At 36.5% G+C, this 16,597-nt stretch overlaps 2 protein-coding genes across 2 annotated transcripts; one reads left to right on the top strand and one right to left on the bottom strand.

The window, feature by feature from the left end:
* The first annotated feature begins 1,471 nt into the window (after nt 1–1,471).
* Nucleotides 1,472–8,900, top strand: abcg2b (ATP-binding cassette, sub-family G (WHITE), member 2b). The gene is made up of 15 exons (XM_057331852.1): nt 1,472–1,644; nt 2,094–2,153; nt 2,233–2,350; nt 2,630–2,785; nt 3,014–3,171; nt 3,638–3,789; nt 3,883–3,966; nt 4,059–4,201; nt 4,477–4,628; nt 5,044–5,133; nt 5,291–5,415; nt 5,968–6,122; nt 6,206–6,295; nt 6,392–6,444; nt 6,958–8,900. Exons 1-15 carry the CDS (start codon nt 1,472–1,474, stop codon nt 7,103–7,105), a joined length of 1,857 nt encoding a protein of 618 aa, XP_057187835.1. The 3' UTR covers nt 7,106–8,900.
* Nucleotides 8,901–10,102: 1,202 nt separating this feature from the next.
* Nucleotides 10,103–13,983, bottom strand: fscn1b (fascin actin-bundling protein 1b). Its single transcript, XM_057332834.1, has 5 exons — nt 12,984–13,983; nt 12,454–12,610; nt 11,846–11,967; nt 11,436–11,606; nt 10,103–11,352 (listed from the first exon to the last, which is right to left on the bottom strand). Exons 1-5 carry the CDS (start codon nt 13,813–13,815, stop codon nt 11,147–11,149), a joined length of 1,488 nt encoding a protein of 495 aa, XP_057188817.1. The 5' UTR covers nt 13,816–13,983; the 3' UTR covers nt 10,103–11,146.
* Nucleotides 13,984–16,597: the final 2,614 nt, after the last annotated feature.

The raw sequence follows: 16,597 nt of genomic DNA, 5'->3' as shown, positions 1-16,597 counted from the left end.
GCTTTTGCAGAGTGTTTTCCGGTTACCTTTTGTTCATTAAAGTCGGCGACTGCTCAACAAAGAGAAATTATTTTGTTTTTTTAGTCTGTTGTTATTACCTTTGATGGCCTACAGAGGGCAACATAACCTTACACAATGCAAAGCAAACTATATACACAGATGTATTAAGCCACTACAATAAAGCTGAAAAAAAAAGAAAAAAATCAGATGAACTCTGAAAAATGTTATTGATGTTTATATTTATATTATATTTAATTGTATTGGCTTTAATATAAACTATGTGGAATTCTACTGGTAATGTGTTAGTTTTGTATCCTACAACGGATTTTCTTATGGTTTTAATCGTAAACAGCTAACGCTTCATAATGGGATTTGTAATGAAAACCATTTGATAATAAAGTATTTTGAAAATATATATATTTAAACTACAGTCTGACATTGTTTGACAAAATGCTATAAAGACACTTAAGCTTCATTATAACCTAAAATGCATCCGTGCATGGTTAAAATAAAATTCAGGCCACTGACATCACAGGAGCTAGACTAACTTTAGTGAAAAAAATAATTTTATTAAGTGACAATATTAAACAGTTGAAGAACCTTTTGTGTGATACATGATGCGTTTTCACAATGTGTGAGGATCATTTTCCTTATCATTATTCCTCAATTGAATTAAACATTGATGAAAGATACATCAAACTACTGATATTTGGATTAATTTATCACCTTCATTTCGTAACATTGCTGATCTAAAAACACATTCATTTCAAAATGTCAAAAATTAAGATGTTTTTAATAGTCACCATGTGGTTGTGGCCGCAAACGGGCTGCAGGAAAGATTTGTAAACATACAAATAATGGAAGATTTTATTTAAACTAATTAACCTTTAGTGTGTACACGTTTAACCTATTACAAATAGTAAAGACAGGTTTAGAGACGCTTTGCAATGCTTTTTTGGTTTAATTATAGTAGAATTATAATGGCCACTAGACGGCACTATTTTTATATTATTTTTATAGAGGGTTGAGTCCCAATGTTGAAGTATTTAGTCTTAGTGTAACACCGATATATTATTGCTACAGGTTTTCCAAATATTACCAGGAATTTTTGATATATTCAAGCAAGCTATTTTGTAATGGCTAACAATAGAAACACCCTAACAATAACCTCAAAAACTCTATTTTATCTAGTAAGAGGGAATGCAATAATTTAACATAAAATATACCGCATACAAAATCTTTAATGTGTGACCAATTACCATTTTATATGTTGTTCACAAGTGTTACATAGCAGCGTGTTACGTAGCACCAGCACATGTTAATCAAAGGACTTTGGAAAGTTCACACAGTGATATCATGTAACTCTTTGGATAATTAAAGGCACTTAAAGGGTGGGGCGACTATAGACCTAGACCAGCAGGACTCTTTTTAGTTCTTCTTTACGTTCCCCTGCCTCAGTCTTTCCAGCTCCATGGATGTATGTCAGATGAAAATGTTCCCACCTGGGGAGAGTGACGATACAGTGGTGCATGTAAAGGTGCCTGGTCCAACTTTGACATTCCAGAACATTCACTACTGTGTTAGAGAAAACCGTGGACTTTTCCGCAAGAGAGGTCCGAAGAAAGATATCCTGAGAAATGTCAGGTAAAGTAATATGCCACAAATAATTTCTTACTTGCCAATAAAGCTCATTTTGGGTAATTCTGGTTTGATTTGAGAGTTTTTGCACAAGAATGGTATAATGGTTTTAAATGGTTTTAGCTTTATTGTTTATTATTATAATTATAATTTTTATGGACCTAATGTTATTGAAAACATGACAAAAAGATGTTTAGATTAGTAAGGTCTTCGTATGCAGCAACCACTTTAGTAAAACTTTTAATCATTGTAAAAATGTATCAATATAATGAATAAAACTATATTTATTATTTATTAAACACACACACCCACACAAACATATATTTAATTTTTATGTAATATTAGGGTATCAGTCATATTTAATAAATAAATGTATTTATTTAAGAATTTTAAGTGCATTTGACACTAACAATATGAATAACGCTGAAGTGTTGTTTTCTTACTGCTTATATCAGTGGCATCATGAGAACGGGACTGAATGCAATCATGGGAGCGACAGGAAGTGGCAAAACATCGTAAGACGCCCATCAAAAATTATTTCGATGCATAACATACTCAGCAAACTTGATTTCTAATAACGATCTGCGTGTGAAGGCTGTTGGACGTGATCGCTGGAAGAAAAGATCCACGTGGTTTGCGTTCAGGTCAAGTTCTGGTGGACAACATGGTCGTGACCTCTGAACTCCGGCTCACGTCTGCCTATGTTGTACAGGTCAGTACATGCTGAGTTCTTCAGTAATTGTTCCACTAAGGTAAAAAAACACTCTGCTTTTCTGGAGAATCAAATTTTACATTTACGTTATGTAAATGTTAATCTAATATAATCATTTTAAACAGGAAACACAGGATTCTGTCTTTGTCTGATTCATTCCTGAATCTTTTGCTCAAAATGAGAGCATCTGCTGCATGGTGGTCACATTCATTTGCTTGATTTAATTTTTTACATTTGCTTTCTGTCTAAAAATGTTGTCTGTCTGTCTCTCCTTTGTAGGATGATGTCCTGATGGGCACTCTCACTGTACGAGAGAATCTCTTATTCTCTGGAAATTTGCGGTTGCCAAGGCAACAGTATTCTACTGCTGATAAGAAAGAAAAAGTGGAGGGCATCATCCGAGAGCTTGGGCTGGAGGACTGCGCAAACACCAAGGTTGGTCACAAATGTGTTTTTCTTTTTGGATCAATTCATTTTCTTTTTTGCATATAGAATAAATTTATTTAAAAAAACATTAGAAATGCAATTTGTAAAAAATGACTTAAATACACCTTATCTACATTTAGTCATTTAGTTTGTTTAAAATATTATTTTTAGAAAAAATTGCCTGTGGCACATTACATGTTAGATAAATCTCCTCACTTTCTCTACTCCTTCCTCCAGATTGGTACAGAGTTTATAAGGGGTGTATCGGGAGGAGAAAGAAAGCGTTGTAGCATTGGAATGGAGCTCATTACGTCTCCTAGTCTTCTGTTCCTGGATGAGCCAACCACAGGCCTCGACTCCAATACGGCCAACAGCATCATTTCTCTCTTGCACAGGTACAGACTTAAAGGTCCAGTGTATGACATTTTGCGGCATCTAGTGGCGAGGTTGCGAATTGCAACCAACGGCTCACTTCACCCCTCACCTCTCCCTTTCGAAGCACTACGGTGGCTGACACAGCACTAAGATGTCGTCACGTTTTTGTTTCTTTGCCGAAGGAGATAACGTATTTACGAAACACGCTCTGTAGAGCAGTTTGTCCGTTTAGGGCTACTGTAGAAACAACATGGTGAATTTCATGTAAGGGGAACCACTGTGTAGGTCATAAAAACATAACGCTTCATTACGTAAGGTCTTTATGCACCTCTGAAGACATAGTTATGTATATTATATTGTATTACTTTCCATAGATCCTCCAAAAAAAATACACACAGCACCTTCACACATGTAAAGCCTACAAAACTTTTACATACACAGAAGAACATGTGATATTTATTGTGATGTCATTTTATGGTCTTGCAGGTTGTCACGGGGTGGTAGAACTATTATTTTCTCCATCCACCAGCCACGTTACTCCATTTTTAGGCTTTTTGATCATCTGACACTGCTTCATAAAGGCGAGATGGTTTACGCTGGCCCTTCAAGCAAAGCCATAGGCTACTTCCAGAGTCTGGGTAAAATACACATGTCATGGGTTTGTGTTGGTTACGTCCAAATCCTATTTAACAACAGCACAGTGTTGAAATGCTTTGGGTTTCTTTTGATAGGTTATACATGTGAAGCTTTCAACAATCCTGCAGATTTCTTTTTGGACATAACAAACGGGGAAACATCTTGTTCCATGCCAACAGGTAGAAGTAGTATACATTGTGCATCTTTAATCTGAGGATTTGTATACTACAAATGATGTGACAGTTGTGATCTCAATCTCCTTCTTTCTCAGAGAAGTCTTTAGCTGAACTTTACAAAGAGTCTCAGTTCTGTAATGCTGTCGCTGAGGAATTGAAATCCACCACTGGCCCTTTGGTTCCCTCATTTGAAACCAACAGAAAGGCATCATCCTATGTCACATCCTTCTTCTACCAGGTGCGTGTCATAAGTAGACGTATTTGAAGCACATGTTGTTCTGTGTGTGCTAGTAAATGGTTAAACCGTTATGCTAACTTGACCTGCTCTTCAACCTTGTCCCATAGCTGTTATCAGGTCAGTTATGAGTGAATTACAGATATTATACAACAGTGAGCCATAAACCATGTCTGTTAAATGGTTTTATGTCTCTTTTGTGCGTGTATGGATGTCTGCATATTTTGTGGGATTATGCGAACATTTGCATGTTATTAAATGTGTGCGTTTGTGTTTAGTTGAAGGTGGTGGGATGGAGGACCGCGCTGAATATTATTAGGAATCCCCAGACTTCGTATGCTCAGTTGGGTATGAACATTGTCTTTGCTCTGCTGATCGGCCTCATCTACTACCAGATGCCCAAAACTCTACCTGAAGCCCTACAGAACAGGTACTGTCACATCCATCCATCCATCACTTTAAAGGTAGTCAAGATTTTTATTCACTACATAATTCCCATAGCACACAGGCATTAATGTGTGTGTGTGTGTGTGTGTGTGTGTTCATGTTTGTATATCCCGGTGGGGACCTAAACCTGAATACACACCAACACATGGGGACTCGTGTCACCGTGGGGACCAAAATTGAGGTCCACAAGGGCAAAAAAGCTAATAAATTGTACAGAACAATATTTTTTACAAATCTAAAAATGCAAAAAGTGTTCTATGATCTTTAGGTTTAGGGATAGGGTTAGGGATAGGGGATAGAATATACAGTTTGTACAGTATAAAAACATTATGCCTATGGACTGTCCCCACGGGGATAGTCAACCAAAGCCGCGTGTGTGTGTGTGTGTGTGTTTGTAGGATTGGAGCTTTCTTTTTCCTCATCATCAATATGGTGTTTGGCAACCTGTCAGCAGTGGAGCTCTTCATCAATGAAAGAGCGATCTTTGTGTGAGCCTGATATTATCAATTAAGATTAATATCATTTATGACATTTGTGATATCATTTTGGATTATAAGCAATTATTTCAGTTTATTGTGTATTTCTTTTAACTAAAGCACCAATGTTCTGTATGTATGATTGAATGTCATGTTTTGTTTGTTTTAGACATGAGAACTCTGGAGGATATTACCGTACATCTGTGTATTTCCTGTCCAAAGTGTTTGTGGATTTGTTACCAAATCGCATCGTACCAGTTTTTGTCTTTGCTTGCATTGCATACTACATGATGGGTGAGCACACATCTTAGATTAAACATTTTTCATACATATTTATATAGTATGTGAGTATCAACTAAATCTATCCATTTTATCTGTTACAATAATTTCAGACATTTTTCTTAATCAAGAAATTTTGTTTGCATTATTTGAATGGTCAAGAAATATTTTATTTTATTTTAATTTTTTATTTTTATTTTATTTTATCCTTTTATTTTATTTTATTTTTCACATAATACATTTAGCATTTTGCTTTACATCAATTTAGGCAGTAGTTACCAAATGAAAGATAAAATAAATAAAAAATAGAGAACACACACAGTATACAGTAGGCTGCATGGTATTATACATCATTAAATATATTTTATATATTATATATATTCAATACCATGTACATTGAACTGTACTGAAGAAAATGAAGTTTCATAAATTTGAAATTTCTATTCATATTACTATAAGCAGTGTGTATATATTTTATTTTCATGGGATGTGTGTTTATTGTCAAACAAATGCCATAAGAATCTCAACCACAGTAAAGTATACGTATGTATATGTGTGTGTAAACAGGGTTAAAGCCGGCATTCACTGCGTTCCTCTGCTTCGCATTGACATTGTCTATGGTTAGTCTGGCAGGGGTCAGTCTGGCTTTTCTGGTCAGTGCCAGCGTGAGCTCGTTCTCCATCGCCAATGTTCTCATTGCCCTTCCTTTTATCTTAATGATGGTAAGATTCCAGACATCCAAAGATATTAAAAAATATCTTCTGCATTTTCTCCATCCCAGTGACTCTCTCATTCTACATTGCAGGTTTTCGGTGGCTTCCTCGTGAACCTCAACTCCATGCTCAACTGGTTGTCCTGGCTCAAGTGGGCCAGTATCTTTAAATACGGACTAGATGTAAGAACAAGCTAAATAAAACTGCAACGCAATGAGAAATCCAGTTACAAAATACAATAAGGACATAACACATAATTCTGTGTTACTCTTTTGTAGGCTGTGACTATAAATGAAATGAAAGGTCAAGTCTTCTACAGCGGCAATGCTACGTAAGTTGATTATACAATCATAAAGCATTACATAATCTAAAATGCAATTTGAAAACCACAAATGTATTATGTAAACAGAAAAAAACTAACACCAGTTACAAAGAAAATATAAAGATAATGCTTAGAATAGCTAACAATCTGTCTATACCACACCATAATAACAACATATATGTCCATAAAAAACAAAATCTATTGCAAATGCCCTTTACACATATAAACAGAAAATCTGATAGAGGTAAGATAATAAAAGTTGAGTGACAGTTCATTGAAAGTTCAGACGATGACCTCTCGCTGCAGACCGAGATGTTACGACTGTATTGTCGACTTATCATGATAGACACCTACAGGATTTATGTAGTTGACAAAACACTTTTTTTACTTTAGGTAAGTTAATGTCATAGGGTAAAAAATGGCATACTCAGTCCAAAACTAACAACATTTTGATATTGACTACATGGAAGATTTGTACAAGAAATTATTGTACAATCGATATTCTCTGTATCTAACCATCAGACTGACAGGAGAGATGTATCTGCGATCTCAGGGAATCGATTACAGCGTGTGGGGCTTCTGGCAGAATCAGGTGGCTCTGCTGGGCATTATACTCGTGTGTATAACACTGGCATACATCCAGTTACGCAGAATCAACCGCTGGAAGTAACAGACAGACACACAAACAAGCATTCACATTATCTGTACTGTGTGTTGTTTTGTGCATTAACTTTATTTTAATGGCAGGCTATATTTGTTACACAGTTGTCAATGTAAATTGTAATGTTTTCATTTAACCCTAAACTTTCACTGCTGTGGCCATTATATTTTTTGAAAATTTAAAGTCCCCGTGAACTGGAAGCTGCGATCATTCTTACTTACGTATTCTGAAACCAGGGGCATAGCCACATGGTGGCCATGGGTGGCCACGGCTACCCCTGAATGATGGATGGCCACCTATCTGGCCACCTCTGTTGTGCGAAGCAGTTTTAAGATGTGTGTCGGAGTTTACGGAGTGCTGCACAGATCATTTAGCGTATGCACTGAAAGTAACGTGAGAACATTACTCTCACGTTAATACGCAAACAGTCTGAGCGCTATAGCTGAACAGCAGCTAACCGCTTCGTGACAGTGTACTGTACTGTCTGTGTACCATGGAAGTTCATCGCGAGCAGAAGGATCAGGTCAGTAAAATCCGACTTGTTTAACTGGATTCCATTCATTAATTACATTTTCGCGAAAGTTTAAGTTGGGGTACTGCAATGTTTATTTTCTATACGAAATGCTAACTTACTGCAAATGATAGCTAGCAAATTATTTTAAAATAATGTTGGCACATGAAAGCATTGCAAATCAATTGTTTACTTTACGTTCTTTGTGTATGTTTTGACCAGCAAACTATGTGTAATGAAGAATTGGTGTAAATTACAGTAGAAGTTTAAGAATTTCTGTCTGTAAGGATTTTTTGGTCACCCTAATAAAATCACTGGGTCTTACCTGGCCACCTCTAAAAAAAAGTTCTGGCTACGCCCCTGTCTGAAACGGAATTTCAAATGAAAAATAGTGGGCGTGGCTTGTGTTTTAACTGCGAATTTATGGACCTCAGCATTGTAAATCCTCCAATGTTTTTTATATTTTCTTTTTTTTAATGTATGGAAGTTTATAACACTATACTTTGCATTATGGTACATTTGCATCAAATTACAAAAACATAGTTAATGCTAGCGCGAGGGGGTTTCTTATACAGCATCTATAGTCACGGTAAATTTGACATAATTTTCTCTTTTGACTGCAGTTATCAGACTTTTTTTTCATTTTGTACAAAGTAGTGAAAACACTATTGTTGCGTTTTCCTTTTGCTGTTTGAGCCAATGAGAATACAAAAAATATAATTGTGGTAGACTCCCATTCACCGCTATAGAAGTTTACCCAACTACGGTGACTTCCAATACTGAGAAACCTGGAAATAGGTCCATTGGATGTATAAAAACAAGAGTTGGATTTTGATATGGAACTGGCAGCAGACTGACAGTTGAAGAGGAGGAGTTAACAGATGCTCCGCCCAAGCTGTCTAATTTACGTCATTTGAGATGGATATCCACTAGAGGGCGGATGTGAATTTTTAGATCTTAATTGAAGATTATGAGGGCACATGGATTTTAAAAAGAGAATGACCCACATTGTGCAATATTTCATAACAAAATAGAATTTTAAAGATTAGAATTTAGAACTTTAAATACTTTTAACTTTTAAAACCTTTGAGCTAACTGTTTAAAACTAAACATACACTGAAAAAGACATTAGAAAACTAGCACTTGTGCAATTAGTCTTTGGTTCTAGACCTAATGAGAAACAAATATTCCCCATGTTATAACTATCAGTATAATCATGTTTTTGCTTAACTCTTCATGAGCATGCAATACTTTTATTCCACAAACAAAATAGTATAATGCTTGATAATATATTTTCTTTACTTAAAGTCAGTTAATTTAGATGTTTCTACATGACGTACATTATTTACTTTAGCATTTTTTAAATGTAGAGTTTTTAACAAAATGTTGTTCTGTGTAAATTGTCGTTTTAATTTATTAAATACATTTTTTTATCTATTTAATACACATTTTATATATATAATAAATATTATGAAAATGAAAACAATCCGGCGTTTATGTGGTTAAAATGCACTGTACACGAGGGTATGTGAAGTGTGCGTGTTTAACCACTAGGCGTCAGCACTGATGTGTCGATTTGTTCCTTTGCCCTGATATGAATAAATAGGCAGTAATGTAGTTTGCTCCAAACAGTTCATGTTTTTCTCCCTCCCTCTCTTACTTTATAATTATCATATTACCATTGTACTTCCATGGTCCCCAATGTCTTATTTGGGTTAATATTAATATTTTGGTTAAAATTAATATATGAAAACATTGTAGGCATGCTTGACACATTTCTTTCTTTCTTTTTCTTTCTTTCTTTCTTTCTTTCTTTCTTTCTTTCTTTCTTTCTTTCTTTCTTTCTTTCTTTCTCTCTCTCTGTCTCTCCCTCCCTCTGTGTGTGTGTGTGTGTGTGTGTGTGTGTGTGCGTGCGCGTGCGCGTGCGTGTGTGTGTGTGTGCGTGTGCGTGTGCGTGTGTGTGTGTGTGTGTGTGTGTATTGCAGTCTTCTTGAGTTACGACCAGTCATGTTGTCACAATGCCATGTCCTAGAAACTCCACATGGTTGAGATGGATAGAATAAGAAAAGAAAAATTACAAAACACATAAAATAGCAAGAGGGAAAATGAGAGCCATGTAGTATATGAAAACACACAAAAATACTCTAAAATTAGTCTTTTTTTTTTAACATGGTTGGAAAGCATGGTTGTCTCAGCAGATGTCAAACATCACACCCTGGCCCGAATATTCAATCCAAATCTATGACCTGTTTGATCTTCTATTCAATTCATTTTCAATGCCGTTACCAAAATGCAGTTTGTAATGCATATTTTTATAATTTGATCTAGCCTATACATTGAATAATTTTTATATCATTTAATATGAAAAATACTGTTTTTTGTGCATTGATTTAGTTTTTTTTATAATATCTCTGGCCCACACAGCATCTTTGTGAACAAATTGATGATATTACATTACTGTATGTGAGAAGAAGAACTAAACTGTAAGAACTAAAAGACAACACACATCTGTTTTGTTTGTTTTTTGTTACTTTTTATTCATTCGTTTTCTTATAATGTCCAGTTGTAAATGTCACATAATCAGAATCAAATAAAAAGCTGCATTTTCACACCTTCGCAGATCGTATCCCATTGAGAAAGGCACAAACAATACTTCATCGTTTTTCTTCAACACATTCACATTGAAAAGCTTTGGCCGAAAAAGTGCAAATCAACATATCAATATTAAGCTAGATACATCACAACACTGTTGTTCATGTAAGGGTTGTCTTCGGTACTTTCCCAATACAACCAAAAATGGCCACAAACACAATACGATAATTTGACAAACAAATCATGTACATGATTTGCTTTGTGTGCATGTATGTGAGAGAGTTTTGTTCCTTTGGAAATCAGAGCCTCTCTCATATGAACAATGATATTTTTCTCCATCATCTGAGCCGCAGAGCTGCTATTTATAACCTGGCCTCATTACATTAGCACTCTAGAACTGTTTTTGGAACAAACTCTATGTCCCTATCTATGACAGATACGCTAGTATGCCCATTTTGCATATGCAAATGATTGAATATTATGTAATACTACATTTAGATTTCCTAGTGACCTCTAATAAAATGCAAAAAATAATATCACAGAAGCATCTGAGATCTTGCTTTGCCTTTGTGATGTTGCATGATGACAGTATTTCACTTCTTTAACATATCATTATATGTTGTCATATTGAGACAACTGAGACTCAGATGTGAACAGTCACATTTTTCCAACAGTAATCCAGTTTTAAACAACATATCATGTGTCAATTTGTGCTTCTTTTAAGTTTTTTGTGCATGTTTGTACTTCATTATGCAAAACGTCGACTCCATTCTCCACCTTTGTGTTTTTAAACCATTAGATTATTCAGAGATGATGCTTGGCATGTGATGCATGTTATTATCTTGTGCTTGCGCTGTAGAGAATGCTTTATGCTTACATTTAAAGACAGTTGAAAGAACACACGTCATTTGTTTTGTGTGCCGACTTAAGACGGATGCCAATATTAATCAGTATTCCCACAGTGTTGCGTTAGCAATGTCCTGACCTCTGGCTTTCAGCACCCCAGCGTGATCTCCCTTAAGATAATTGCCATCCTTCATCTTAATGGCCACTTTATTATAATCACAGAACTCAAAGTGAAAGAAGACGGGCGTGTTACTACTGCTAACCACAGAACCGTCTGCCTCCACCGTCCAATACTTCCCCACCGAGTCTGAGGAGAGAAATAAAAAATCTTAGAATCTGCTTGACAATAATGAAGTCATTAAAACAAAATAGATTATTTGTCTCACCGACCTCTGAGGCTGTAAGCATTGTTGTTGTTCTCTAATTGGAAGACGTCATAGGATGAGCGGTTGGAGTCGAGGGTCCCGGTTCCTTGTTTGCGACAGCCTATAAAGCCGTGTTCCCCGCGCAGGACGATCAATGGTCTGTTGATGAGCTTCAACACAAACTCCTCCTGCTCACCTATAAAAGATGGTAAAATCACACATATTTACCATCTTTTCCACATGTGGGTGTGGGTGTCAAGCTTACAAAAAACAATCATAAAGGAATAATGTGGTCCATATGTACAATTTGTTTTAAATTATGCAAGAGTAATGCTTTTAAAAAAAAGATATTTTTTGACATTTTGCAAAGCGCTTCATAAAAGAAAAAAAATGTATATGGGTTTGGAAGAACATGAAGTTGGTTAAAACACTAACCTGCGGTGTCCACGGCGGCTGCCAGCTGTCCGTTTTTCTTGGCTGCCAGGTATTTCCCATTACTGGCCTTCAGTGCAACCTTTGACCCCTTCCACTCAAGGTCAAAGAAACAGTTGGGTGACCTGGTTAAAGGAACAGTTTAATAAAGAGTGTTCACTCTGTTGAATTTAATCGGTCAAAAATGTAAATTCTGAAATAAATATTCACATAATGGCATAATGAACCAGAGATGCCTTCTGCAAAATAAACCGCTTGAAGCAACCTAAGAATTACTTGTGTTAGTTTAAGTCCTTCAGATACACTCGGGCTGTTCCATTTCTATGCCCTTGGCTTAGTTCTGTTTCATCTGGGCTTTTAAAGGGATGGTTCACCCAAAAAAGAAAATTCTGATGTTGATATTCTAGCGTCCATAACAGTAATCTATTTAATTACTGTATATGCGCTACATGTGCAGTGTATTCAGTTTTTTGAAACAACTACACAAATGAATTTACTAAGTTAGTTTAATATCCCACATTTTTAATAAACCACATGGGCTACTTTTATGGTTCTGAAATTTGAAATAAATTCACATTTTGGGGTGACCTGTTCGTTTTTGTTAACCTTACTTGGAAGAGGCAGTACACTGGATAGCTCCACTAGGGGTGAGGCTCCAATACTTTCCACTGCAAGAGCGAAAGGCACATCGCTTTGTCTGGCTATCCATCTCCATCTGAAACACCTCTTGGTCTGACTCCTCATCCTGATTGGCTGATAAATCAACCCCTAAAACATTCAATCACAATGTACTTTCAGCTTGCCGTCTATAACAGTGAAGTGTATCAATGTAGACTTTTTGGAGAAACTGGGAAACACAAATTGAGAAAATGGAATTTAGTAGTCATAAATAAAATATAATCTTTGTAAAAATCCTCTATATAGATAGATTTAAAAATGTGGGAAAAAGATGATGTAATCTCTTCTGCATTAGCAAGAATCAGACAAACCTCGTGGCCGTTTTATTCAAAGAGCATGCATGCACATGCATTTTTATTTAATTGAGGAAAGTGTCTATATTTTTATTCAAATTAATACGCTAGGCTAATATTTTGCAATGAATAATAAACATTTTCTTAATAATAATTAAATCCATTCATACCCTGGCGCGTGGAAATGTTTCTCTCGTTGCTGGCCGTGAGCACTATCTGCCCGTGACTTTGCTCGAGGACAAAAAGCTCGTCTTTGCCGACACGCGCGCTCCTGCCGGACTTCATGGTCCCGGTGGGTCCCGTGGGCGCGATGTATTTTCCCGTGGCATCTCGGAAAGCGACCTTACCCGCCCGAAACTCCAGCGTGAACCCGGTGCTGGTGTCCGGCTTGACCACCAGCGCGCCGCTGCACGCGAGAAAGCGGTTGTCAGCGGTCTGCAGATGATACCGGTGATCCAGGTACACGAGCGTGAGGAGCGAATCCACGCCCCACGGCACGTCCCGGTCCACGGAGAGCTCGTTGCGCTCGGACAGGTGCGCGTACCGCTTCCGCGCGATGCTGTATATGTTTACCTGCGGATGGACCGCCAGGTGCACGTTCCACTTCTCCGCGTGGGAGATGCTCTGCGCAAAGCACGAGATCCGGTCCTCGGTTCCACCCAGGTACCGCGAGTGGGGCTCGGATTGCATTGACCACCGGCCGTCGTCGTGAGCGATGACGAGAAAGCGACAATCCGGGCCGGGTTTCTCGCTGTCCGCGGTCACGTTGCCATCCTTGTCGGTGGCGAGGTATCGACCCAGGTGGCTTTTGATGAACACGGCGTTGGAGTCTCCGTGGTCCCCGGACTGTGCGAGGGTCCACACCTGCTTTTTCTTCATGGAGGTCGCAGACGCATTGATTTTAAAGCCGAATGCCTCCGCTGTGAGATATTTGTTGTCGGCATTTATCAGGCCGAACCGAATCACCAAAATCTCGCCTAAACCTTCAGAAGACATGGCCATGCTGTTTGGGCGTTACGGTTCGCTGAAAATCGGTAACTAGCGGTTCAGAGTGGGTGTGACAATGATACAGGATGGCGCGTAAGAGAGGATGCTGAGAGACAGAGAGATTCTGCAGAGTGAGAGAGAGACAGTGTGCGTCTCGTTTCAGACTGCGACAAGTAGGCTATAAATGTAAAGTTTTTCTTATCTTTCTTTCTTTCTTTCTTTTATTTATTTATTTATTTATTTATTTTATTTTATTTCATACTTGTCTCCAAAAGTGATTTTACTAATGAGCTGCAGACAAGCACCGTTATACTCACGTCAGCATCTACTCTGTTGCTATGGGAAGAAAACACCCTATCTAGTATATTTAGATTTATAAATACAATTTATAAATAAAAATTCGTACGTTAGTGTCAACAAAGGGAGATTTGTGGGTTGTAAAACATGCAGTTATAAACCATGACCTAATGGTTAGGTTAATTGAGTCATATTCAATTATTTATTTGAATAAAATGAAAACATGGCAGGTTGATCTTTATAGAAATCAAGAGCAATAAATAGGCTACATGACAGATTAACCATAAATACAAAAACAATATACAACAATAAAACATCATGTTAAAAATCATGTTTCTAATACAAATCAAATTGGGTTGCAGTTGGGTTGTTTTGATTTAGTAATATTAACTAAAAAAAAAATACAGCTAACTAATACAATAAAAACATTACGCATTAAAAAACATGATCTTTGACATGTAAAAAAACAGATGTATCTGTTTTTGCAAATAAACTCTTCAAATATGGAACGTATTTGATGAATTATTGTCATACAAATACCTTAATTTTACACTAAACTATCACAAATATACTGCTTACGGAGCAGAAACAGTGTACAGAAAAGGTTTAACTGCTTTTGCTTTACATGTTAAGTATGTGACGAATCAGTACCTGCGCGAAACATGAGGTATTTATAACAATGAAAAATAAGTATTATATCTGTGCACCCAAACATGTTCACTGTTCAGCTGAATTAAGAGAGGATGAAGGAAACAGGAACTTGCAAAGGTTATTTTCAGGGCAAACAACAGCTTTCCTCTTCCTCTTCTAAAGGGCAGGATACTGAATGAGTCCAGATAGAAATGGATCTCTTCATTAGTGTTGTCTGCACATCTTAACACATGAAAACATAAAGAGGCATCGAAGCGGTAAAGTTATTGAATTCATGACAATTTTCCATTAAAAATGTCATGCCTCAACTCAACATGTAAAATGACACTATAAAGAAAAATAAAATGTTTTTATTAAATGATCTTTTTTCTTTTCATGATAATTAAAAATGCTTTCCCCATCTCATGATTCTGCATTCTGAAGACTTGAAGAATATATTTGCAGGGTCCTTCCTTTGCAGAGCGGAAACAATTACAATCCTTTTCAATTGTGTGGAAGATGAATTTGGATTAAGGCAAAGCATTGCACATTACCATATTTACACTAGAGTGATGTGTTTCCCGAAAAAAACATAGCCTAAGTAGTCTAAAAAACTGTTAGGTTGCCTTAAAATATGGATAATATGAACAAAACAAGCTCCAGTGTCTCAATGATCCAAACACTTAGCCCAAAGCTATACATTTTAGATTCGCATCCAGATTCCCATGTCCGTTCAAAATAAGCTTTGAATTAACTATATGCCTCTAACTGTCTAATGAAACGTAAGTGATGCACAAAGCTGTCAAACTAATGAGCTTCATCTGTAAAGCCAACCAATTAGATCATTTAGTCAGATATTTTAACAATTTGCAGCAATTTATCACAATGTCTCAGAGGTTTTGTGTCCACACAATGGCGTCAATAGAGGACGATGTTGTTTGGTTACCAGTGTTTTTCAAAATATCCTCCGTTGTGTTCCGCAGAAGAACGAAGACAGGTTTGGAATGACATGAGCGTGAATAAATTATGAGAGAATTTTCATTTTGGGGTAAACTATCCCTTTAAGCAAGGTTCAGGAATGCTCATTTTCAAAAATGTAGCACTCAGCCAGATACCAAACAGCATGTTGCAAAGACTGAAAGTCAGAAATAGGGGGTTTTATGCAAATGGTAAATCAGATATGCCCAAAGGTTGAAGCATCTTTGGTGTCATGAAGGTCACATCTGACTGTAACTCACAGACTCAACAGCTCTCTCTGCTGATGATATTGTAGAAGTTAAAACACAAGCAAGAAATACATATATAACATACGATAAGAAATTACCAAAAATTACAGATGTTTAACCTTTCATCAAAAAAAATCTGACATCATTTATTTACCATCATTTTATTCGAAATTTGATATGATTTTCTTCTGTGGAACACCAAAGAAGATATTTTGAGAAATGTCTCAATGGTTTTATATCCATACAATAGAAGTCAATGGAAGCCAATGTTGTTTGGCTACCAGAGTTCTTCAAAATATCTTATTTTGTGTTCTCCCGAATAAAATAAAGTCATATAGTTATATATGTTTGAAATGACATGAGGTGGAGTAGATGATGAATGCATTTTCGTTTTTATCGAATTTTCCTTTTGAAGCCAAATCAAATAAGTAGATTAAAACATTGATTTTCAAAGGTTTTACAAAAGACTGCATTATAGTACACATAGTAACATGATCAAAGATTTTTTTCTTTAATTTCATGTATTGGAAAGGTCACAATAGATGAAGTTTTTTAAGACTATGTGTGCAGGATAAGGTGAAAAGGCTGGTCTTTGTGCGTGTTCTAACACATGTACATTCCTGAAATGACAGCCACCCGGGGAC

This window comes from Triplophysa rosa, linkage group LG4, assembly GCF_024868665.1.
Source record: "Triplophysa rosa linkage group LG4, Trosa_1v2, whole genome shotgun sequence".
NCBI lineage: Eukaryota > Metazoa > Chordata > Actinopteri > Cypriniformes > Nemacheilidae > Triplophysa > Triplophysa rosa.
This window is presented reverse-complemented; position numbering and strand designations above follow the sequence as displayed.

Coding starts and splice junctions, on each gene's coding strand:
- fscn1b (XM_057332834.1), bottom strand. CDS start 13,815: ATGGCCATGTCTTCTGAAGGTTTAGGCGAGATTTTGGTGATTCGGTTC. Junction 11,607..11,845: donor AGCCGCCGTGGACACCGCAG/GTTAGTGTTTTA, acceptor CATCTTTTATAG/GTGAGCAGGAGGAGTTTGTG. Junction 11,353..11,435: donor CAATGCTTACAGCCTCAGAG/GTCGGTGAGACA, acceptor TTCTCTCCTCAG/ACTCGGTGGGGAAGTATTGG.
- abcg2b (XM_057331852.1), top strand. CDS start 1,472: ATGGATGTATGTCAGATGAAAATGTTCCCACCTGGGGAGAGTGACGAT. Junction 4,202..4,476: donor TCACATCCTTCTTCTACCAG/GTGCGTGTCATA, acceptor GTTTGTGTTTAG/TTGAAGGTGGTGGGATGGAG. Junction 5,416..5,967: donor CATTGCATACTACATGATGG/GTGAGCACACAT, acceptor GTGTGTAAACAG/GGTTAAAGCCGGCATTCACT.